Genomic DNA, 22,798 nt, shown 5'->3' with positions numbered 1-22,798 from the left:
TTTGTTAATTTGGATAACGGTCTCTGTGTCCTTTAGTTAGTTTGGCTAAGGGTTTATCTATGTTGTTGATTTTAATCAAAGAACCAGCTTTTGGTTTCTTGACTTTTTTTGTTTCATTCTCTCTGTTTCTAACTGGTTGATTTCTGTCCTGAAATTGATTTTTTCCTGCCCTTTATGCTTCTTGGATGTGTTTACTTCTTTTTGTTCTAGAGCTATTAAGTTGCTAGTGTAGGATCTCTCCAATTTTTGTATGAAGGAACTCAGTGCTATGAATTTTCCTCTTAGCACTGCTTTTACTATGTTTTTCAGTTTCTATGAGTTTCAAGCTTTTTGTTTCTGTTGTTCTTCATATCCTCCTTTAATCCACAGTGGTCAGTTGGATGCATTGTGTTGTTTCAATTTCCTGGTTTTTTTTTTAAATCTATTGAGACTTGTTTTGTGTTCAAGAATGTGTTCAATTTCGGAAAAGTTCCTATAATGTGCATAGAAGAAGGTATTTTCTTTTGTGTTTAGGAGAAATGTTCTGTCTTAGGTCTATTTGGTTTATGCCATCACTTATTCCAATCTTTCTGTTTCATTTTATCTGGATAGCTATCTATTGCAGCTAATAGTGGGACATTGAAGTTGCAATAACTATGAAATTTAAGGTGTAATAGTTTTTTATGAACTTCCTGTCTGTGTGTTTGATGAGTAAATATTAAGAATTTAAATGGTCGCCAGGCAGTGGTGGTGCACGCCTTTAATCCCAGCACTTGGGAGGCAGAAGCAGGTGGATTTCTGAGTTCGAGGCCAGCCTGGTCTACAGAGTGAGTTCCAGGACAGCCAAGGCTATACAGAGAAACCCTGTGTAGAAAAAACAACAAAAAAGAATTCAGATTGTCACTTTCAGTGGTTTTGGCCTCTTCAGGTTGATTTTTTTTTTTTTACAGCCTACTGTAGGACAGGATTTTAGATAGATATTGCTTAAATGTGGAATTATCATAAAATGTCTTTTTTCTCTGTTTATTATTATTGGAAGATTCCCAGGATATAAGTAGTCTGTGCTGGCATGTGTCCTCTCCTAAAGTGGATAGAGTAATATCCTAGGCCTTTTTATATTTTAGAGTCTCCCTTGAGAAATCAGGTGTAATTCTAATAGACCTGTTTGTATATGTCACTTGGTCTTTTCTCCTGGCATGTATTTATATTCTTTCTTTGTTCTGTATGTTTATTGTTTTGATTATTATTTATTAAGAGGAATTCTTTCTTTGTGTTGGTTTGTACAGTTCTTGAAACTTTCACCCTGTACCTTTATAAACAATTCCTTCTTTAAGTTAAGAAATTTTCTCATCATTTGATTGAAATTATTTCTGTACCTTTGATTTGGGTTTCTTTTTTGTCTTTATTCCTTTTTTTCTAAGATTTGGTCTTTGTATAGTGTCCCATATTTTATGGGTCACTTAAGATTCTTTCTTTTGGGCTGGAGAGGTGGCTCATTGGTTAAGAGTGCTGACTGCTCTTCCGAAGGTCCTGAGTTCAATTCCCAGCAACCACATGGTGGCTCACAACCATCTGTAATGGGATCTGATGCCCTCTTCTGGTGTGTCTGAAGACAGCTACAGTGTACTCATATAAATAAATAATAAATCTTTTAAAAAGAATCTTTCTTTAGCCCCTTATATTCTGTTGATAAATCTTACTTCAGAGATTTGTGTTTAAATACCTAAAGTATTCCTTTTCAATTTCCCTCAGTTTGGATTTTCTTTTTTGATTCTATTTCTAGTCTTTAACATTGAACTATTTTATTTATTTCCATTTACTGTTTCTGTCTTTACTAATTTCTTCACTTCTTTAAGGAATACCATAATACTTAACAAGTCTATTTTAAAGTCTTTATTTTGTGCTTCAACTACAGGGTCAAAGTGATAGAAAATGGAGAGTCATAGCCCAGCATTAGGCACTGCAGGAGCATATGATGCCAAAGCACTGAACAAATGAGCCAATAATTGAAACTGGATGGAATTATGTCAGCTAAACATGTTAAATCCAAAAAATTATCAAACAATCTTTCAGAGCCAGGTTTTTGAAAAATAAATAGAACCACATAAGCAAATCAAATCCAATAATGGAATATGATTCATCATAATGGACCACCCACAACCTTATGAACACCAGGATACCATTAATTCTTGAGTTCATGAGGAATTGCAAGTATGGCCACAAAAAGTCATTTTAAGGAAAAATACAGGACATAGGAATTATATTTGCATTTTATTTTTAAAGTATTTTATTTGCACAATCAATAAAACTTAAATTCTGTGCAGTAATAATAAACATACATTAGTTAGAGCATTGATGGCCATAATGTTAAAATAGTTGAAGGGTCACATAATTCACATTGCAACGTAGCTCTTCAGGGATACAAGTCTTGAACATACCAAGCAAAGACTGGTCACTGACAAGTAGATAGCCTTCCACTAGAAATGCTGCCTTCTGCCAAATGTTTCCTTGTGGCCATCAAGCTGCTCAAATAGTAGGGTAATGAGCATATGAAGCAATCCCACAGTGGTTGTTCTTGTCTTTGGCGAGCTTCATGTAGCCTCTCATGCCCCATTTTTTACCCCAGCTGAAAAAAAGTATATTTTCCATTTAGTAGACAAGATCACTGCACGTTGAATTTATTTTAATAATTGACAAATGAGCAACTTAACAGATATATAAGAAAAGACAAAGGGTCTACTCCTGGATTTCAAGAGGCATCTCACATAGGACTGCCTCACAACAACAGAGAATGGGCAGACTGTCTATCTACCAATTCATAGTTTAGAATTAACAAATATGTTATAATTTAGAAAAACAATGGCACAGACTTGATATTGACACCCAAAACACAGGTGACAGCATTTGAATGTTAGGATTGTACATTGTGAGTGGGTTGTGAAAAGTATTGGAAACTTCAGAGGCTAAGGACTAGAGATAAATTCAAGAGCCTCATTAAAGTGAAACTGACATTTTGTTATGCATGCAGCTCAAGTTCTCAGGACATGGTGACAAGACATACATGGACCAAGCTGGGTGAACAAATTAGTCAGTGAACTCCTAGATCAGTGAGAAATATTGCCCCAATTTTGATGTTGGATGATTGAGAAAATAACGTATGATAACATCAGACCTCTACAAATATGTACTTATATACACATGTATCCACAGACATGAATACATGTACATATGTATACCTACTTCCCACATGTACATAAGAAAACATGAACAACTATTCAACTTAAATGAAATATTTTCCATCTGTGTATCCAATTACTGACTTGCAACAAGAAAATTTCTTCAATAATCCCCTGAAATGTTAGCCAATTATTTTAACCACTGAACCATCTCTTCAAATATACAATTTTGGCAATTTATACCTGTTCTTGATCAGCCAGTAGTGATTACCATCGGTCTCTTTTCCCTCAAATCCATAACCAACCACAAGAACTCCATGAGTCACAAAATCACTACTACAATTTGGCTCATGATAAATACCTGAGGAATAAAATAAAAGGTGATTGATGTGAGATGCACAGGTTACCTGACAGTGAGCACTGTCACCAAAAGTTTTCATAGGAGGCATTTTCAAAAATTGTAAAATGACACAAACTGCAATCAGAATAAAGAGCTGGTTGAATTGTTACCAAAAACATAGATATATAGGGTTCACAGAAAACTGAAAAATTTTTAATTAGTTGATAAACATTTGTCTATGTGCTTATGATATAAATCATTGGAATTTTGTGTGTGTATTTTTTGTTTTTGTTAGAATCTCATGCCATGTTTAACTCGCAGAAGGTAAATTATTTCCTTCAAGAGGCTCTGTTATACTTTGATTTCAGATAATCAGTTTCTATAGCTATCTAAAATATCTATCAAATGAAAAAAATTAAATTTAGCTAAGCAATATGTTTTATAAATTTTAAAATGTTAAATTGCATGTATGATGACATCAGTGAATTATGAAGAAGAATAAAATCCAGAAGCCCAAATATTTACATCACATTTATACATACATACCAATCCATAAATACATTGTAACATAGGGATGTCATTAGCTTTTCTTATATAGAAGTAAACATGCATACCTCTCTTATAGTACTTGAAAGACTCATGTGAAGCATCAATTCCAGCAGAGATGGGCCCAATAGTTGCTACAGCAACCATTAGGATATCCTCACTTTGGGGGAGGGACACAAATCCTGTGATTTCAGCAGATGAATTTTTTGGATTATACCTGCATGGTCCATCCTTTTAAAGACAAATAAAAATAATCAGTTAATTTCACTCACCTTCTTGAAAACAAGAGTCAGAACCATAGCACTCTATACTTTGAAGCTGAACATACTTAAGGTCTGGGTGGCAATAAATAATCACAGGACGTGAAATGCTACTGAGATATTTAGAACTAAAAATTAGTTAGCTTATTTCCAATGACAATGAATTGATCTCTCTATCTATAAGAAATTTTAACGGTAGAAAAATCTATATTATATGTACAGTAGTTTGCATATTCTTCATGTTCATAGAAGAAAATAGAGCTGCACCAAAATAATTTCATCGGAAAGGTTTACAAATATTGAAAAACTAATGACAGATTTAATGACAGAAAGAGCAATTCTACCAAATAATTTGTACTCTGAAGATGGTGGATTATCTCTACAATTGTCTCATACTCCAAGCTGAGTTGAAATGACAGCATAGGATGTCCACTTACTTTCCCTTCATATGGATATGCTGCCTCAGACATCAGACCGCCATTGTGCAAAACATACTGGAAGGCATTATATGTATCACCCCCAAGACAACCATTGTTGCCTTGAGGTTTAGAACAGTCCACCAGGTTCTGCACACTCAGAGGGGTGAGTTTTCCAGTTTGCCAGATTGCCTGTGCTTCTATGGCACCAGTCACAGCAAATGCCCAACACGCATTGCAGTTGCCCTGAATAAGGAAGAAAATATTGCAATAGATAACTCACAACCTGGCAACAAGTTAGGAACCTTATTACTTTATGAAAATTATTTAATGTCAACTGATAGATCATAGGAGATATCATCCTAAAAGACATTACTACTGGCACTTTGGTTGTGCCGTATTCATGGGCACACACATGAACATTTGAAAGGGACTATTTGTTTTGTGAGTTATTAAGGCCAATAAAGGGGGCATGAGTTTCACAAAAAAATAAGTAGACACTAACAGAAAGTATACATGGTACATTTTTTTCGATTATTATACATTTAAAATATATAAAGAATTCCAAAAAGGAAAACTATTATTTAAAAAATGAACTGCATATCACTCCACACTTAATGTGCACACAAAACACCAACAGTTTTACCTCTTCAACACAGTTTAAGAAGATGGGATACAAATTGGCAAAGAAGAATTAAAGATATCACTATTTGCAGATGATATGATAGTATACATAAGAGACCCCAAAAATTATATGAGAGAACTTTTCCAGCTGATAAACAACTTCAGCAAAGTGGCCAAATATAAAATTAACTCAAATAAATCGGTAGCCTTCCTTTATACAAATGATAAACAGGCTGAGAAAGAAATTAGAGAAACAACTCCCTTTAGAATATCCACAAATAATGTAAAATATCTTGGCCTAAATCTAACCAAACAAGTGAAAGTTCCGTATGACAATAACTTCAAGTCTCTCAAGGAAGAAAATGAAGAAGATCTCAAAAACTGGAGAGCTCTTCTCCCATGCTCATGGAGAGGCAGAATTAACATAATAAAATTGGCCATCCTGCTAAAGGCAATCTACAGATTCAATGCAATCCCCACAAAATCCCCACACAGTTCTTCAAAGACATGGAAAAAGCAATTCTCAAATTCATCTGGATAGGTGAAAAAAAACAGAATAGAGAAAACAATGCTTAAAAATAAAAGAATGGCTGGAAAAATCACCATCACTGACCTCATGCTCTACTACAGACCAATAGTAATAAAAAACTGAATGGTATTGGTACAGAGACAGACAGGTTGATCAATGGAATAGAATTGAAGATGCAGAAATAAAACCACACACTTACAGACACTTGATCTTTGACAAAGATGCCAAAAATATACAATGGAAAAAAGATAGCATCTTTATTAAATGGTGCTGGCCTAACTGGCTGTCTATATGTAGAAAAATGAAAATAGACCCATATTTGTCACCTTGTGTAAAGCTTAACTCTAAGTGGATCAAGGACCTCAACATAAAACCAGATACACTGAATGTAATAAAAGAGAAAGTGGGAAAGAGCCTTGAACTCATTGGCATGGGGGAATTTCCTAAACAGAACTCCAATGGCTCATGCTCTAAGATCAAGAATTGATAAATGAGACCTTATGGAACTGGAACCTTATGGAACCTTATGAAGCTTCTGTAAGACAAAGGAAATAACCAATAGGACAAATTGGCAACCTACAGATGGGGAAAGAAATCTTCACTAGCCCCACATCTGATAGAGGGCTAATATCAAAAATATATAATGAACTCAAAAAGCTAACCACCAGCAGACCAAACAACCCAATAAAAAATGGGGTATAGAACTAAACCACAAATTCACAATAGAGGAATCTCAAATGGCTAAGATGCACCTAAAGAAATGCTCAAAGTCCTTAGTGATCAGAGAAATGCAAATCAACCATGAGGTTCTACTTTAGAATGGAAGTCAGAATGGCAAAGATCAAAAACTCAAAACTCAGGTGAAAACATATGTTGGCAAGGGAGTGGAGAAAGAGGAACACTCCTCCATTGCTGGTGGGATTGCAAACTGGTACAACCACTCTGAAAATCAATCTGGAGGTTCCTTATAAAATTGGAAATAGATCTACCTGAAGACTCAGCAATACAACTCTAGGAAATCTATACCCAAAAGATGCCTCATCACGCCAGAGGAGCACATGTTCCACTATGTTTATAGCCGTCTTATTTGTGATAGCCAGAAGCTGGAAATAACCCAGATGTCCCACGACAGAAGAATGGATACAGAAAATGTGGTTCATTTACGCAGTGGAATACTACTCAGCTTTTAAGAACACGGACATCCTGAGTTTTGCAGGCAAATGGATGGAACTCGAAAATATTATCCTGAGTGAGGTAACTCAGACACAAAAGGACATGCATAGTATGCACTCACTAATAAGTGAATATTAGCCAAAAAATAAAAGTACGGAATACCTAAGATACAGTCAACAGAACTCAAAAAGTTTATCAAGTTGAAGGGTCCAAATGAGGATGCCTCAGTCCCACTTGTGAAAGAGAAGAAAGTAACTACAAGCAGGGAGGGAGGGAGGAACTTGGGAGGGAAAGGGGATAGGGGACGGGAAGGGAGAACATGATGTGGTATTGGGTAGGGGAAAAGGACTGAAGCCCCGAGGACCAGCAGAAATAATGGAAACAGGCAACCTCAAGAGGTAGGTTTGAGGGAACCTCCAGTATGTACCAGAGACTTGGGAGGTGAGAGACTCTCAAGACTCAAAGGGAGGAACCTTAGATGAAATGCCCTACAGTGGGGAGAGGGAACTTGTAGAGCCCACCTCCAGCAGAAAGAGGGTATCGAGTGAGGGATGGAATTGCTATCCCACAGTCAAAACTTTGACCCATAATTGTTCCTGTCTGAAAGAACTGCAGGGATGGAGAAAAGCCTGAGAAAAAGAAAGCCCAGCTCAAGGCCCTGACACTATTACTGAGGCTATGGAGCACTCACATAAAGGGACCTAGCATGACTGCCCTCCAGAAGACCCAACAAGCAGGTGAAAGAGTCAGATACAGATATTTGCACCCAACCAATGGGACAGAAACCGCTGGACCCTGTAGTTGAATTAGGGAAAAGCTGAAAGACGTTGAGAAGGGCAACCCTATAGGAGGACCAGCAGTCTCAATTAACCTGGACCCCCGAGGTCTCTCAGACACTGGATCATCAACCAGGCAACATACACCAGCTGATATGATGCCCCCAACACATATTGCAGAGGACTGCTGGGTCTGAGTTCAGTCACAGAATATGTACCTAACCCTCAAGAAACCGGAGGCCCCGGGGCTTTTAGAGGTCTGGTGGGGTGGGGATTGGGAGAATATCCTAGTGGAGATGGGGGGTTGTGGGCAGGGATTAGGTATGGGATGTGGAACTGTAGGAGGGTGGACCTGGAAGGAAATAAAATCTGGATTGTAAAAGAAAAAAAGAATAATAAAATATAATAAATTTTTAAAAAGAAGATGGGAATGTGGCACTGCCATACCTGTCTTCGCACAGGAGTCACATAGCCTTTCTTTCGCCAATCCACAGATTTGGGGAAATTACTACCAACTGCACGTTTCATGATACTTTTCCCCTTCCTGTGAGTCTGAACTGGAAATTCAATCATTGTTTTCCTGAATTCTTCATCAGTCTCCAAGGAAAAGTTCATAATGGTTATAAAAGAAAACTGTCTTATCAAGTACTAAGAATATATTGTGAAGCACTCCATGTTACACTCACCATGTCACCAAATTCATTTATTTCCATGGTGAAGCCATTCTTACCCAGACCATTATCCCCATTGTGCAGTTTGATTGTCTTCAGGTTTTCTTCCCAAACCACTCTCCTCAGTTCTTCTTCCTCCTAGAAATGAAAGTAATAAATATTATTTCTTTGGATTAAACTCCTTCACAATCTGACCCTGTGGACTTGCTGGTGCAGGTGAATAGAGGCCATGGAGAGGGATCCAGAACAGTACATCCAGACATTTACCAAAGGGAATCTGGCTACTCTGTCCTCACAGTGATTGTGATTAGATGAGCTCTTAACGGTGGTAGTGTGGGGTGCAGATCTGTGACCTCTAATGTGCTTTGCCACTTGCAGCAGCAGTGACCATTCGTGGGCCTTTCTGGACAGTTTTCAGGTTACTAACCAAGCTATATGATTTGTTATATTTTATCTTCCACTCTTGCCATTCAGCACCCAAACTGGGATCAAGTACTGGAGCACCTGAAGCCACTCCCAAATACAGGAAGGCTATGAAGACAACAGCCGTCATGTCTCAAGTACCTAGAGAGGGGAGAGAAATTAAGATATGACTACAAAAACAGTTTTAGAATGTCTTTTTACTACATTTTCTGCAAAATGAAGCCACTCATCATTGATAAAATTCTTTGAACTACATCTCCAAATACATTTCTGTGATTATGGAAAAGGCTAAGGATATGTTTGAACTGAATCATGTACTGGTGGTTATGAGATTCAATGAAAACTGAAGAGCCTATAGCCAGAACTCTAGCAATGGAAATTTCAGGTATACTGTATCTTATTATCAGAATGATCTCCCTACACAATGAGATTCAGAAGCTAAAAATAAAAAAAAAATTAAAAAGAAGGAAAAACAATAATAACAACCACAACAACCAACCATGAACTTAGGATATCACTGACTCATGATCTCTACCCAGACAAACATCTATCATTTGATATTGGATCCTAATTTTACAGTGATGGCAAAGTTCAGGGCACACATCACATCTCTTCCTTATCTACATCACGTATTGAGCTTGTCTTAAACTCTAGTTGCTTAAATGAAAATATGTATGATGTTTTCCATAAGGATATGGAAAACATCACAGGAATCCTTCTGTCCTATACTTGGGATTATACAGTCAAACTCCCCACTCACTACTTCAATGAGAATGGTGTCATATGGAAAATCATAGAATCCAGAAAGTGGTGGCAAACACCTTTAATCTCAGCACTCCAGGAAGACAGATCTCTGTGGGTTTGGAGCTAGCCTGATCTATAGAATTATTTCCAGCACAGAGAAACCTTGTCTCAGAATAAAGAAAGGGGGGAGGGAGAAATAGGAAATAGAAGGAAAAGAAAAGTCATGAGAAGCCAGATCCAAAAATAGAGGCTGAGTACAATAGAACATTTCTCATGGCAAGTCATACTCCAAGCTTCTTGGGTCACTAAAGCAACACTCCCTGTACAACTTAAATAGGGTCATGCCAATTGCTAATACTACAACTACATCTGCACATGTCAACCTAAAACAGATGTCCCCATGTGTTATGTGCATGAGAAAAATCTATTTTTCAGGAGGTGACAATAATGGTTACTGGTGTATATTACACCTACTGTCACTCCCTGTGAGCACACCCAGTCTTGCACTTAATGGGATTATATAACAACCTGGAGTCAGTGGATAAAAAGATTGAGTTCTCCATTACCTTCTCCACTCCTCCCCCAATCCACCTACACATAGCATGGCTGCTGAGGCTTAAAATCAATTTTCTTTCTTGTAAATCTGCCTGATTCCCAGTTGGGTCTTTCAAGTCTCTCCTCCATGACCATTTCAGATTTTGCCTTGGCAGGGACATGGTCTTACCTGTGGTGACTATAGCTGTCTCAATCCACTCCGCAGACCCAACTCTTTAAAAGTTGTTGAAGTCTCTGGACCTATCCCAGCAACACTTCTCCGGCTTTAAATCCCAAATATCTAAACAGTTGGTCCCACCCCTCAACTCTGGCCTCTTTTGAATTGGCTGTGTTGGTGACTGGATTAAGACTCCAGGCACTCCTACCTCAGGATGTTTCTGAGATATAATCTCAGACTGTATCTCTGGAGTGGGTGAGAGCTTCCTCTGTGGACTTTGACACGTTATTTTGTTAACCTTGTCTGAGAAAATTAGACAGTCTATATGGTTGACTTTGTAAGAAGTTATACCTGGTATTTTGCTTGCTGATTCTGTTTCCTAGAATAGCTGAACTGTATTTTACCCTACACTTTAGAATCAGGGGGGTTGGTTACCATGCCTGGTCAGTACATTCTGTTTTGTGTTTAGTCTACTAATATGGTTGAATCTTGTGACAACACAGATCATCAGATACTCTGTTTCTCTGGTTCAAGGTGGAACACAACTGGATCTCATTAGAATCTTTAGTAGACAGTGATTCAAAGAGGAAAGTGGTGTTTAAGGCTGAACCCTAAAATAAAAAGTGAATGGTCTACTGTTAGGGATCTCTTGACATTCTCTTCTTTACTCTTGGAAGTTAAATTGAGCTGCAATCTAGAGGCAGTGATTGCCAAGCACTCTCCATTATGGCAACACAGGCATCAATGGGAGGTTTTTATATTTACAGTTTCCAGGACATGTCCTGGGGATATTAGAGATACAACATTTTTTTGCAACTAGCACCAGGACATATTTAAAAAGTTTTTACCCTTCCAGGTAGCTCTGAACACTAAATACTAATCAGTCTCTCCTCGTACCTTGGTGTGAAATCTCCTTTTTTCTTTGTGGAAATATTTGACTAGTGCTTTCAGTTAAATCTTTTTCCTAAAATATAAATCCTGATGGAAGATAGTGTGTTTTCACCAGTATTGAAATGAGGAACAATTAAGAGGTTAAAAAATCTAAAATAATGGCTATCACATTTTTTTAAATTTTCTCTGGTTGTGTCATATCATATGGTAAAAAGATACAATATTTGATTTGTTAATTGAGTTTTTCATTTTCTGACCTCCTTAGCTCAGGGAAGAAATATATGATACATATAGACTCTTTACCCTACTCTTCCTAGTGTGCATAAAAGCCAAGACAAATAGAGAAGTTACTAAATATAGTAGAAATAGAAAAATAATATTTTATGATGGTCACAAATGATTTTCTTATAGAATATCTGTATCCCACTCTATGTCTCTCTTCAACCCATTTCAGGCTAAGAGGACCCCCAGCAGAAGACACCTTAGTGATCATGCATGGGCAATTACAATGAACACTAGTTTGGAAAGACCTGTGTCCATCATTCTGTGTTCCAGTGACCAATGATTCTGAACTCTGTATCAGTTACATTCTGAGGACTGAGATACTGCCAGAAGGAAAGAATCAACAGGAACAGAAAGAAGCCTTGGGCCAAAACAGTCTACCACTTCTGAGTTACATCTACCCAACTTCCCTTTGATGACATGATATAGACTTCTATTCTCATTCTCTGTCATATCTCTACCTTCCCTACATATTTTCATATCTATATCTCTGAAATGTCCTCTGCTTGTTAAATGTCACACAGAGAAAAATTATTACTCTGGTTATACCTTCAGTATAATATTTGTTCATGAAGAAGTCACAAAAAGTATTCTTCACCTTCTAAGACACTGACCATTTTAGGAGCTTATTTCTGTCTTGGAAGAAACACCACAACTCAGAAACCCTATCCACAAGGAGGCATGTCACCTGTAAGGGCCAATAAGTTGTTTCTTAGTACAGAAATTGAAGCTTAGGCAACAAAACAATACCACCTTCATTGTTGAGTGCTAGTCATTTAAGATGTCTACATAAGACTTCTTCCTTGGATATTCATGATTTCTCACACCAACATTCCTTGTAATAGCATGTGAACATAAACAGACATTTAACCAAAGCAGAAAGAATTGTGCAGACATGTTGCAAATTCCACTGGGGAATCTTTTCCAGCAAAGACACTTTGGAAGCATGCATGCTTGATCTGCATCTGCTATGAAGTCATTCATCTATGACAAGCTGGGTGATGTCACTGAGGAAAGTTCAAAATATCCTTGTGATCTTTTGCTATGAATGACATACAGGTCTTTGTGAGCCCAACTACAAATAGAAAGTTCAATGGCAATATATGGTCTCACACCCTCTTGTAGACAAGTATGAAGACACAGGCAAGATTACTTGTCTTGGGAGCATAGACATGATTTCTAAAGATACTATTACTTTTACCATTTTATTAGACAGTAACTTTTCAGTATTAGGTTGGGGCTTATTTACCAGTTCATTAAGAACAACTTGGGTTTAGCTCATTAGCATTTCATAGATAGGTTCTTAGCTAGTCTTATATCTAAGCTGTTGATAGTCCGCCTTGAACTTGCTTCTGAGGCCTACATTTCAACTCTATGCAATTATTTTGCTGAGTATGTTAGTCTTTGTTGGCATCTCTGAACACTTAGAACTTGGAAGCCTGTGTCAATGTTTTAACTATAATATGACATATTTATTTTCCCTTCTAGTTCTAAATATTTGGCAGTCTGTGTGCTTATTATATATATTAGTCAGTATATATTTTCTTAGTTTAGGGTGTTTGGAGTTTTCTTCTATAGTTTTGGTAAAGATTTTATGTATACCATTCATCTGGCATTCTTTTTCCTTCTTCCATGGGTTTTCTGTGAGCCTGCTATGTCACTGTGCTGCACAACCTCACCAAAAAGTCTACCAGTTAATCATAGGCTGGCTCCAGTGTGTAAATCCATTTTGCATACCTGGTACATAACTGTTCTAAAGGATATTGTTTTGTGTAATATATGTGTCTGTAGTGTACATTTCAGTAATAGATAAAAATTAAAAATCAGTATATAGATGATGCAACCAAGTATTCAAGTGTCATGCTAATCAAAACACTAAATAAATTATGGCCAGAAAAAATGAATGGAAATTAGAAATAAAAAGGACAAGCACTGAAGAAATCTGGAGGATCATAAAGACATCAGTGATCCTAAGAATTCCACTGGAGAATTTCTACAGCTGAATTCACTTTCAGCAAAGTAGCTGGATACAAATCCAACACAAAAAAGTCAGTACCAGTTAAATATGCAAATGGCAAATGGACTGAGAAGAAATCATGGAAACAACACATTTCACACTAGCATCAAATAATATAAAATATATTGTAATATCTTTAACAAAGCAAGTGAAAATCTTTTATAATTAAAACTTCAAGTGTTTGGAGGAAGATACTGAAGATGATATAAGAAGATGGAACTATCTCCAATGGTCATAGACTGGTAAGGTTAACAGTATAAAGTTAGAGCATCCTACCAAAAGAATTCTACAGATTCAATGCAATTTTCATCAAAATTCCAAAAAAGTCTTTACAAACTTTTAAATGACAATTATCAAGTTTATATGGAAAAAAGGATAGCTAAAATAATCTTGCACAATAAAAGAGAGTCTCACCATTTCTAATTCCAAGTTGCACTATAAACTATAGTAATTAAAGCCCCACAGTATTGGCATAAAATAGGCAAATTAATCAATGGAATAAAATTTGGAACTCAAACATAAACCCACAAAATATGGACACTTATTTTTGATTAGCCAGAAATAAAAATATCACTGGAAAAAGACAGTATTTTTAACAAATGGAGCTGATCAAACAGGATGGTTCTATGTAGATGAATGGAAACAGATTCAGAATTATCACCCTGTAAAAAAAAAAAAAAACTCATTTCTAAATGGATCAAAGACTCAAATATAAAACTGGATAAAGTAAATCTGATAGAAGAGAAAGTGGGGAATAACCTTGAACATATCGGCACAGAAGACAACTTCCTGAACAGAACATCAATAGCACAGGCACTAGGATCAACATTTAATAAATAGTACCTAAAAGAACATGAAAATACAAAAGAGTTCAATGAAATGATTAAAACAATTCAAGACATTTAAGTAGAATTAAGCCAAGAAATAGATTTACTACAATGTATCTTCAAAACTTAAAATGAAATGCTTAGGATATCAAATAAAAACCCCAGACTTAATCCTCATTAACAGACAAGGCACTGAAGAGAGAACTTCTGATCTTAAAGAAAAGACAGAAGAAATGGATTGTTCAGTCGAAGATAGTATTAAAAATTTAAAATCCAGACACAACACATCAAGGAAATCTAAGACATTATGAAAGGGCATAAACTATGAATAACATGTATTAGAGGAAGGAGAAGAATCTCAATCAAAGACACAGCTGATATTTTTAACAAAATCATAGAAGAAAAAAATTCCCAATCCGAAGAAATGGGTGCTTATAAAGAATCAGGAATCATACAGGAAAAATTAACTCTAAGTGAGTTTTTTTCTTTTTTTGGAAATGGGGCTGTTAATTGTATTTTATTTTGGCAATTTTGTTTGGTTTGGTTTTGGGGTTTTGATTTGGTTGTTTGGAATTTGTTGTATTTTTATTTTGCAGAGAGACAGACCATGAAGTTGTATAGAATGGTAGAGAATGTCTGAGAGAAATTGGAGAAGAGGAAAAACATGATCAAAATATATTGTATGAAAAAAATAAATGGAAAAATAACCCACAAAAAAGTTAAAAAGAGAAAACCAAAACTATATTCATCTTGTCTTTGGAATCTCTCTGCTTCTGCCAGGCCCATGATACTCTAGGGCCTCATTAAACTTATATTTCATTCATTCAGTTGAGCAACAACATTTCCACTCCTAAGGTTTGGCATAAGGAAAGAGTGAAGGCAAAATTCTGCAAATGTTTTAAAGCTCCTTTCACTGTTGTTCATTTTATATAATTAAAGAAGGGTCTGTTTTCTAGGCTTTCCAATTAGGTAAGATTAGGTTTTACACAGAGTATCCATTGTAGCTTTTCAACTTCTCTAAGCCTTAAAATGAATATCTCTGCATCCTCTATACTGCTGGACTGCTAAGAATTTAACTGATGTAAAAGGCCCTTGAATTTGATTTGTACTTATTCACCTTCCTCTCATACACATCTGTGTTAACAATAAGCCCAAAGTCCTTGTTACCTTCTATTCATGTGTTCCAATCAGCATAATGTCATCAATATAGTGTATCAGTGTGATAGTTTATGGAAGAGACATGTGATTAAATTCCCTTCTAACTAAATTTTAACCCAGGTTAATATACCCTTGAGGTAAAACTGTAAAGCTATACTGTCGGCCTTGCCAATGAAAAACAAATTATGTCTGGTGGTCCTTATGGATTAGTACTGAAAATAAGATATTTGTTTAATCAATAGATGAATGCCATATACCAAGAAATGTGTAAATCTATTCAAGTAAATACACCACATAAGTTACAGCAGCTGGAAATAGAGACACTCCTCGATTAAGAATCGACAAATGGGACCTCATCAAATTGCAAAGCTTCTGTAAGGCAAAGGACACTGTCAATAAGACAAAACGGCAACCAACAGATTGGGAAAAGATCATTACCAATCCTACATCCAATAGAAGGCTAATATCGAATATATACAAAGAACTCAAGAAATTAGATGCCAGAAAACAAAATAACCCCATTAAAAATGGGGTACAGAGCTAAACAAAGAATTCTCAACTGAGGAAACTCAAATGGCCAAGAAGCACCTTAAGAAATGCTCAACATCCTTAGTCATCAGGGAAATGCAAATCAAAACAACCCTGAAATACCACCTCATACCAGTCAGAATGGATAAGATCAAAAATTAAGGTTATAGTAGATGCTGGCGAGGATGTGGGGAAAGAGGAACACTCCTTCATTGTTGGTGGGGTTGCAAACTGGTACAACCACTCTGGAAGTCAGTCTGGTGGTTCCTCAGAAAATTGGACATAGCAATACCTGAGGACCCAGCTGTACCACTCCTGGGCATATACCCAGAAAATGCTGCAACATATAACAAGGACATATGCTCCACTATGTTCATAGCAGCCTTATTTATAATAGCCAGAAGCTGGAAAGAACCCAGATGTCCTTCAACAGAGGAATGGATACAAAAAATGTGGTACATTTACACAATGGAATATTACTCAGCTATTAAAAATAATGAATTCAAGAAATTCTTGGGTAAATGGATGGAACTAGAAAATATCCCAAGTGAGGTAACCCAATCAAAAGAACACACATGGTATTTACTCACTGATAAGCAGATATTAGCCCAAAAGTCTGAAACAACAAAGATTTAACTAAGAGACCACATGAAGCTCATGAAGAAGGAAGAAAAGGTGTGGAAGCCTAGGTCTTACTTATAAGGAGTAACAAAATACGCAAGGGAGCAAATATGGAGACAAAGTGTGGGACAGAAACTGAAGGAGAGGTTGTATGGAGAACATTCCACATGGGTATTCATCCCATGTGCAGTCACCAAAAATAGATGCTGATATGGATGACAGAAAGTGCATGCTGACAGCAGACTGATAAGGCTGTCTCCTTAGAGGTCCCCCAGAGACTGATTTATCCAGAGGCAGATACTCACAGCTAACCATTAATCAGATTAAGGGTTCTCAATGTAGAAATTAGAGAGAAGACTGAAGGAGCCAAAAGGGTTGGTGGCCCCATGAAGAGTGCAACAATATTAACCAACCAGAGCCCCCAGGGTCTAAACCACCAGCCTAGGAGCACATAGGGAGGGACCCATGACTTCAGCTGTATATGTAGGGGAGGAGAGCCTTGTTGCGCTTAGGTGGGAAAGGAGATCTTTGGTTCCATGAAGGCTGAACACTGATTGGGGGGAATCTGAGGGTGGGGAGGTGGGAGGTAGGGGGTAGGTGGGGGCACACCCTCATAGAAGCAGGAGGAAGGGGGATGGGATAAGGGGTTCCTGGGTGGTGGGGGGAATGGGGTAAGGGGATAAAATCCTAAATGTAAATATTATATTCAAAAAAAGGGAAAAAAGAAAAGCTGTTAGAACCAACATCTTTAATAAAATGTTAGCCCTCTTAAAAAAATTATCTTGATACTAAAATTTGTTTTGAGAATTGTACATTGCAAAATACACACCCTCTGTGTATCTACTCATCAAGCAAGCTATGCAGACCTGTTCAAACTTCTGAGGTCCTGGAATTCCAACTGGATGCAGTGAAGACACAGTGTCAGAGGCTTATCAATTTACTCCTTCCCCCAACCCCTCTTCTAATATCTCAATGCCCATAATCAGCTTGAAGAAGTTAATGAAGAGTCAGTGCCCCTATTCCCTGGGCTTGGGGACTAAGATGGTTAATATTGAGCTGTCTTTCTAGGGAAAAGTAGTGGCTTTTGTGGGAATATGGAGGATTAGCCAGGATTTATTGCATAGCCATAACTTATTGGTAGAAATCTGTATAATTATTATCAAGATGAAGTTATAATTTCTTAAATGGTATCAATGTCCTTTTTCAGGGAAACCTGGCCCTTCACTTCATTCAAAGGGATCTGGCTCTAAATTGCCTCAAGACTGAAATTAGTCTATGGGCCATGGTTCCTTTTGGCATGATCCAAATGATATTTTTATTTCATTTGTTTGAGAGTTTTTCACTTATACAGATAAAACAAAAATGCAGTAGTCTTTTTTATCTATTTCATGCCTGAAATCCAAGATTGTTTAGCCAGTACCAAAGGTCTGTAGTACTCATTCACAATAACATTTGCATTGCCTATGATAACCATTTTAGGTGATGCAATTACAAACATTTGCTTTGTCTGTGATGCCCATTAAGGTAATTATAGTCACCTTGCATTTGAGATTCAGTGACATTATCTGGCCCCCATTACTTTGGGGCCTAATAAACCCATTGCATTTAATTCATCCAAATGCACAGTAGTATCTCCAATCTATAATTAGGCACAAGAAAAAGGGTGATTATGAAGCACTTCAGATAGGCTGGTGCTCATTTTACCATTCTGAATGTTATAAGATTCAAGAAGGGCATGGCATTAAGGTGATTAGGTATTAAACAGCAAACACACTATAGCATTGCAATTTCCCTGAGTCTTATCAACAAGAAACACCAGGATATCATCTCCCACTCTTTTTAGTAGGCCATCTTTTAACAAATGCTTTCATCAACCATTTAAACAAAATTTTGACAACTTTTGTAACTGTGTGATCTTCCATATTAAACCTAGAATCTTCACTCAGTAGGTCTATGTCAGTAAACTCATTCTGAAGCCATTTTTATGTTCCCTCTACCATTAGTCCACACCAAAATTTCAAGTCAGTTGCTATTAGAAAATACAGAAATCTAAATAAGACAATAAAACAATTAAATATTTAAGAGAAAATTTAACAGCTGTGTCTGCCATACAATTTGACCAGAAAATAGGAAGAGATAAAAGTGGAGATTGTAAAAGAATAAACCAAGAAGGCAGATAAAATATGAACATACAGTCCAAATACCATATACTCTTTAGATTTGGGGTCAAACTGTACTGGTGTTACAAGAAATTGGCTTTCATTTTTCTTTCTCTGCACCTTGACATATCAAAGAAATTGACAATCTTTGCAAAGTCACACAAAATATAATGCAATATTTCTCTGAAATGATCCCAATGTCTCCTTCCTGAATTCTTTCTCATGTTGTCTTGTTGTGTGGCAGTCACCAGAGAAAACTACTTGACCATGGATTTAAGCCAAAGAAAGTCTTTATTAACCAGCCATACACTGAGTTCCAAAGTTCAGGATCCCAATGTAGCCACAAGGCTTTCTCTAGGTGAACTCTTAAGCACAAAGACCATGTCCTGAGTCTACAAACATAAAAATACTTAGCCAGAAACAGAACTTCAGGAGCTAAAAATCAAAGTTAGTACATTTACAAATTTTCCATGATCTATGGACTTTGATGCATTAGGCCTGTGTTTTTGTTTCGGCAGGTGGTGCTGTCTGCATGTTGAGTTTTACAGCCTGACTGATACCTCCACATAGAGTAAATTGTTCTTGGGGACTACTAAGGTCTGGGGCCCTGTTACACTCTAGGGAGTCTGGAAAGATAAGATAGAAGAATGCTTCTACTGCGCTTTTTGGTGCTTCTCCAGCCTTTACTTCTAGCTTCACCATTGAGGAGTCAGAACAAACAGTTGATGGGGAATTAGTGAGAAATTTGTCACTTAATATCTATTCCACCCACCCTCAAGTCAAGAATCAGTTTCTTACAGCACTGTGACTATGGATAAGACACTTAAATTCTGCAAGACACTCTATTCACATTTTATACATTGTCAGAAAGAGAAAGCACAGGAAAAGATCAGGAGTATCAGGAACTCTTGTTGTCCACAGTGAGAAGACTTACACAATAAAGATTCTCATGCACTACCTATCTGGCACATACTTTGGAGTTAATTCACACTCTTGTCTCATTTCATGCTTAAACCACTAAAGGCATATGATTTTTAAACCTTTACTACTTACAAACATATTCTTCATAATCAAACATACATAGCCCAACCTCACTTTGAAAAAGTATATAAGCTGTGAGCACAGGTTTCATAGAATAGAAGAAGCCACACTTGAGAAACAATCCCTCTGGAACAAATAGAGAACACTAACTTAGAATAGTCTATAGAAGAATCCAATTACTCAGAGCTCCAGGGACCCATGAATCTGGACTCTAGCTTGAGATAGTCATTGAACCTTAAGAGATTGACACAATCAAGGGGGGAAATGCTACTAAACAGGAAAAGATTCACTGGGACAAGGGACACTCACGGTCTGGTGAGTCATAGCAACCCAAATGCTGTTCAGGGGGGTTGAATTCTCTTATTATTCTAAACAAAATTCTTAAGTTCATTAATTTCTATACTTTTCTTCATTGAAATGACAGTTACATATTAATCATCAGAAGTACTGCCTAAAATATAGCACTTGTTCATTAAGAAGTCATGAGGAACAACCTCACCACCTGTGCACCTCAGAGCCATGGGCACATCACTGCTGCCCTGAAGCCCTGGGTGTGAAGAGGCATTTCACCTGTAAGGGTAAACAAGCTATTTCTTGATACAGGAAGTTCAGGCATCCAAATGTCCCACACTTATGCAATAGAAAAAGAATTTCTTCCTTAAGCTGTGGTAAAATTTTCTCCCTCGCCTCATCTTCTCTTGATCACACACAGAGCTATGAGATTAATTGCAATGGACAACATCTCTTCTTATCACAGGACTCATTTTTGGTCTGTATAGCACACTAGTGTAAAGAGGAATGTTTTTTTTGAAGAGTCATAAAAATTTTTTAGTCCAGTTTTGCTTTTGAATGTGGCACATGAGATCTGTTGTAATATATATAGTTTGATGATTTAATTTCTCAGTTCAGTATAAGCATTCCACATATCAGCCTCCGTGAGTTCTTTATCTGTGTGTAGACCTGTAAATACCCTCTTGATTTTTCAATAATCTCCCTATTTAGTTAACAAGGTAATTTATTATTGAATAACAATTACTACAGTACCACCTAGTAAAATGTAATTATATTACATGTGCTCTATCTTCCTTGTCAGTATGTGGTCATAATATTTAAATCAATAGAAATGTTGATATATAAATTTATTTATCTTTTCTGACTTTACCCATGATGATTAAATTTCAAAAGGCTAAAAATTTTATAGTTACAATAAGGGTTGTAGTAATATTTATGTGTAGAGAAAAATATTTTCTTCATCACACTCCAAATAGTTCTAAGGTTTTCAAATAAACCACGGCTTGGGTATAAGGCCATTGTAGTCTATGGTGGTGTATTGATTTTCTTTTATTTCAGTGAAAATATGCCATGACAAAGGCAACTTACAGAAAGAAGAGTTTGTTTTGACTTAATACATTCAGAAAGTTAAAATTCCTGGTGGTGAAACAGAGAAAGCAGATATTGGAGCAATCCTGAGAGCTCATATCTCAAATCATGAACCAGAAACAGAAAGAGCCCACCAAAAATGAATCTTTTGAAAATGTAAAACATCCCAAGAAACAGCTTTCCTGCAGCATGGCCACATTTTTTTTTCTGTACAACAACCAATACCCAGGGACCAAGCATTCAAATGCCCAAAACTTAAAGGCTCATTCATTCAAACCATTACAGTGGCATGGAGTTTCCCATCTGAAAGATACTCACTGTTCTCCTATTAAAATAGATTTTAGTAGCTCTTCTAGAAGTTATATGTGAGACTGTTTGTGCAGTCACTTGGCTAACTATGCTTATTGGTGTCAGAGTGTGGGAGAACATGTAAAGGGGACTACTCAATTGTCTGAAAGAAAATTCCATTAAACAGTAGTCATATGGCCCAGACATTAAGACCTAAAGGCAACTTTCTATAGATCTCTCTCCTCTCATGTTTGATGTTAGTTTGATGTGAGAAATCAAGTTACCTCCAGGTTCTAAAATGGCTTAGATCTTGAGGATTTGGAGCATGCTAGAGTTTCAGGTGCCTAAAAAAACACAAGTTATTTTGTTTCTCTCAACCTCTGCCTGACCTGAATGTTCCTTGAGGGTGATTAAAATCCTTTAAAACTTGATTCTTAACTGCAACACAGAGCATTTCCAAAATCAAGAAGGGAAGTACTTAGAAACTCTGTAATTCTGTACAGTTCTTCTATGACCTGAGAGATCAATAGCTGAAAACTATAGCATGACCTCTCAGATTTGAGCAGCAGTGTCCCCCAGCATTGAGAGGAATCTTGGGTGAAAAGACCTGTGATTGGAAAGGGGTTTGGCCATGAGCCTTGAGAAAAGTGAATGTGATAAAGATGTCTCACTTAGCTCTGAACATTCTGCACCTCTTATTCTCTGTACCTTAACAAGTTTTTGGTCTTTGTTTAATAAAATCCACTGCAAATATGAGATCTCTGAAGAGGATTGGGAGATGAGTTGATCTATGAGTGTAAAAAAATTTTTTAGAAATCAACTTCATACAGTTCTCACTTGGTAGAATAATAGTAGCAGGTTCTTTCTGAAGTCTATGACCTTTATAGCTACAGCTTCTTTGCCCAACAATGGTGCTAGATATGATGCTCATCTTGTGGAGCAGAGCTTAAATCCAATCATGAGATGCTTGATAATTTCAGTGATGTGCATGACACTATTGAACCAGTTGTGTTGTCTTCTCAGGACAAAATACATTGAATCCAACACACTTCACAGCTTGGTAAGAGTCATGACTACTTTTCACCTCCAGTTGTGTGAATATCACCTTTCAGGACTGTGAAAGTTACCCAGGAGAAGGAAGGTTCCAGCTCAGTATTACCTTAATATGCCCATGTTTTGTGACTCAATACAGTGTTCCTTCAGAAATATTGCATGTGTGTGCAAAATTTTAGGAAGT

The 22,798-nt window shown here is 36.8% G+C and overlaps 1 protein-coding gene across 1 annotated transcript; it reads right to left on the bottom strand.

Annotated features, from left to right (window-relative positions):
• Positions 1–2,505: 2,505 nt before the first annotated feature.
• On the bottom strand, positions 2,506–9,043 carry LOC117713843 (cathepsin R). Its single transcript, XM_034510342.2, has 7 exons — positions 8,918–9,043; positions 8,506–8,628; positions 8,267–8,416; positions 4,739–4,963; positions 4,110–4,272; positions 3,399–3,516; positions 2,506–2,605 (listed from the first exon to the last, which is right to left on the bottom strand). The coding sequence occupies exons 1-7, from the start codon at positions 9,041–9,043 to the stop codon at positions 2,506–2,508; spliced, it is 1,005 nt and encodes a 334-aa protein (XP_034366233.1).
• Between the last annotated feature and the right edge of the window lie 13,755 nt (positions 9,044–22,798).

The sequence above is a fragment of the Arvicanthis niloticus genome, chromosome 8, assembly GCF_011762505.2.
Source record: "Arvicanthis niloticus isolate mArvNil1 chromosome 8, mArvNil1.pat.X, whole genome shotgun sequence".
NCBI lineage: Eukaryota > Metazoa > Chordata > Mammalia > Rodentia > Muridae > Arvicanthis > Arvicanthis niloticus.
Note: the sequence above shows the minus strand (reverse complement) of the source record. Positions and strands in the feature narration are given on the sequence as shown.

Excerpts from the sequence above, each read along its gene's own strand:
- LOC117713843 (XM_034510342.2), bottom strand. The coding sequence starts at position 9,043 with ATGACGGCTGTTGTCTTCATAGCCTTCCTGTATTTGGGAGTGGCTTCA. Across the intron at positions 8,629-8,917 it reads ATAACAAATCATATAGCTTG|GAGGAAGAAGAACTGAGGAG; the intron begins GTTAGTAACCTG and ends TTTCATTTCTAG. Across the intron at positions 3,517-4,109 it reads TTTCAAGTACTATAAGAGAG|GTATTTATCATGAGCCAAAT; the intron begins GTATGCATGTTT and ends TTTATTCCTCAG.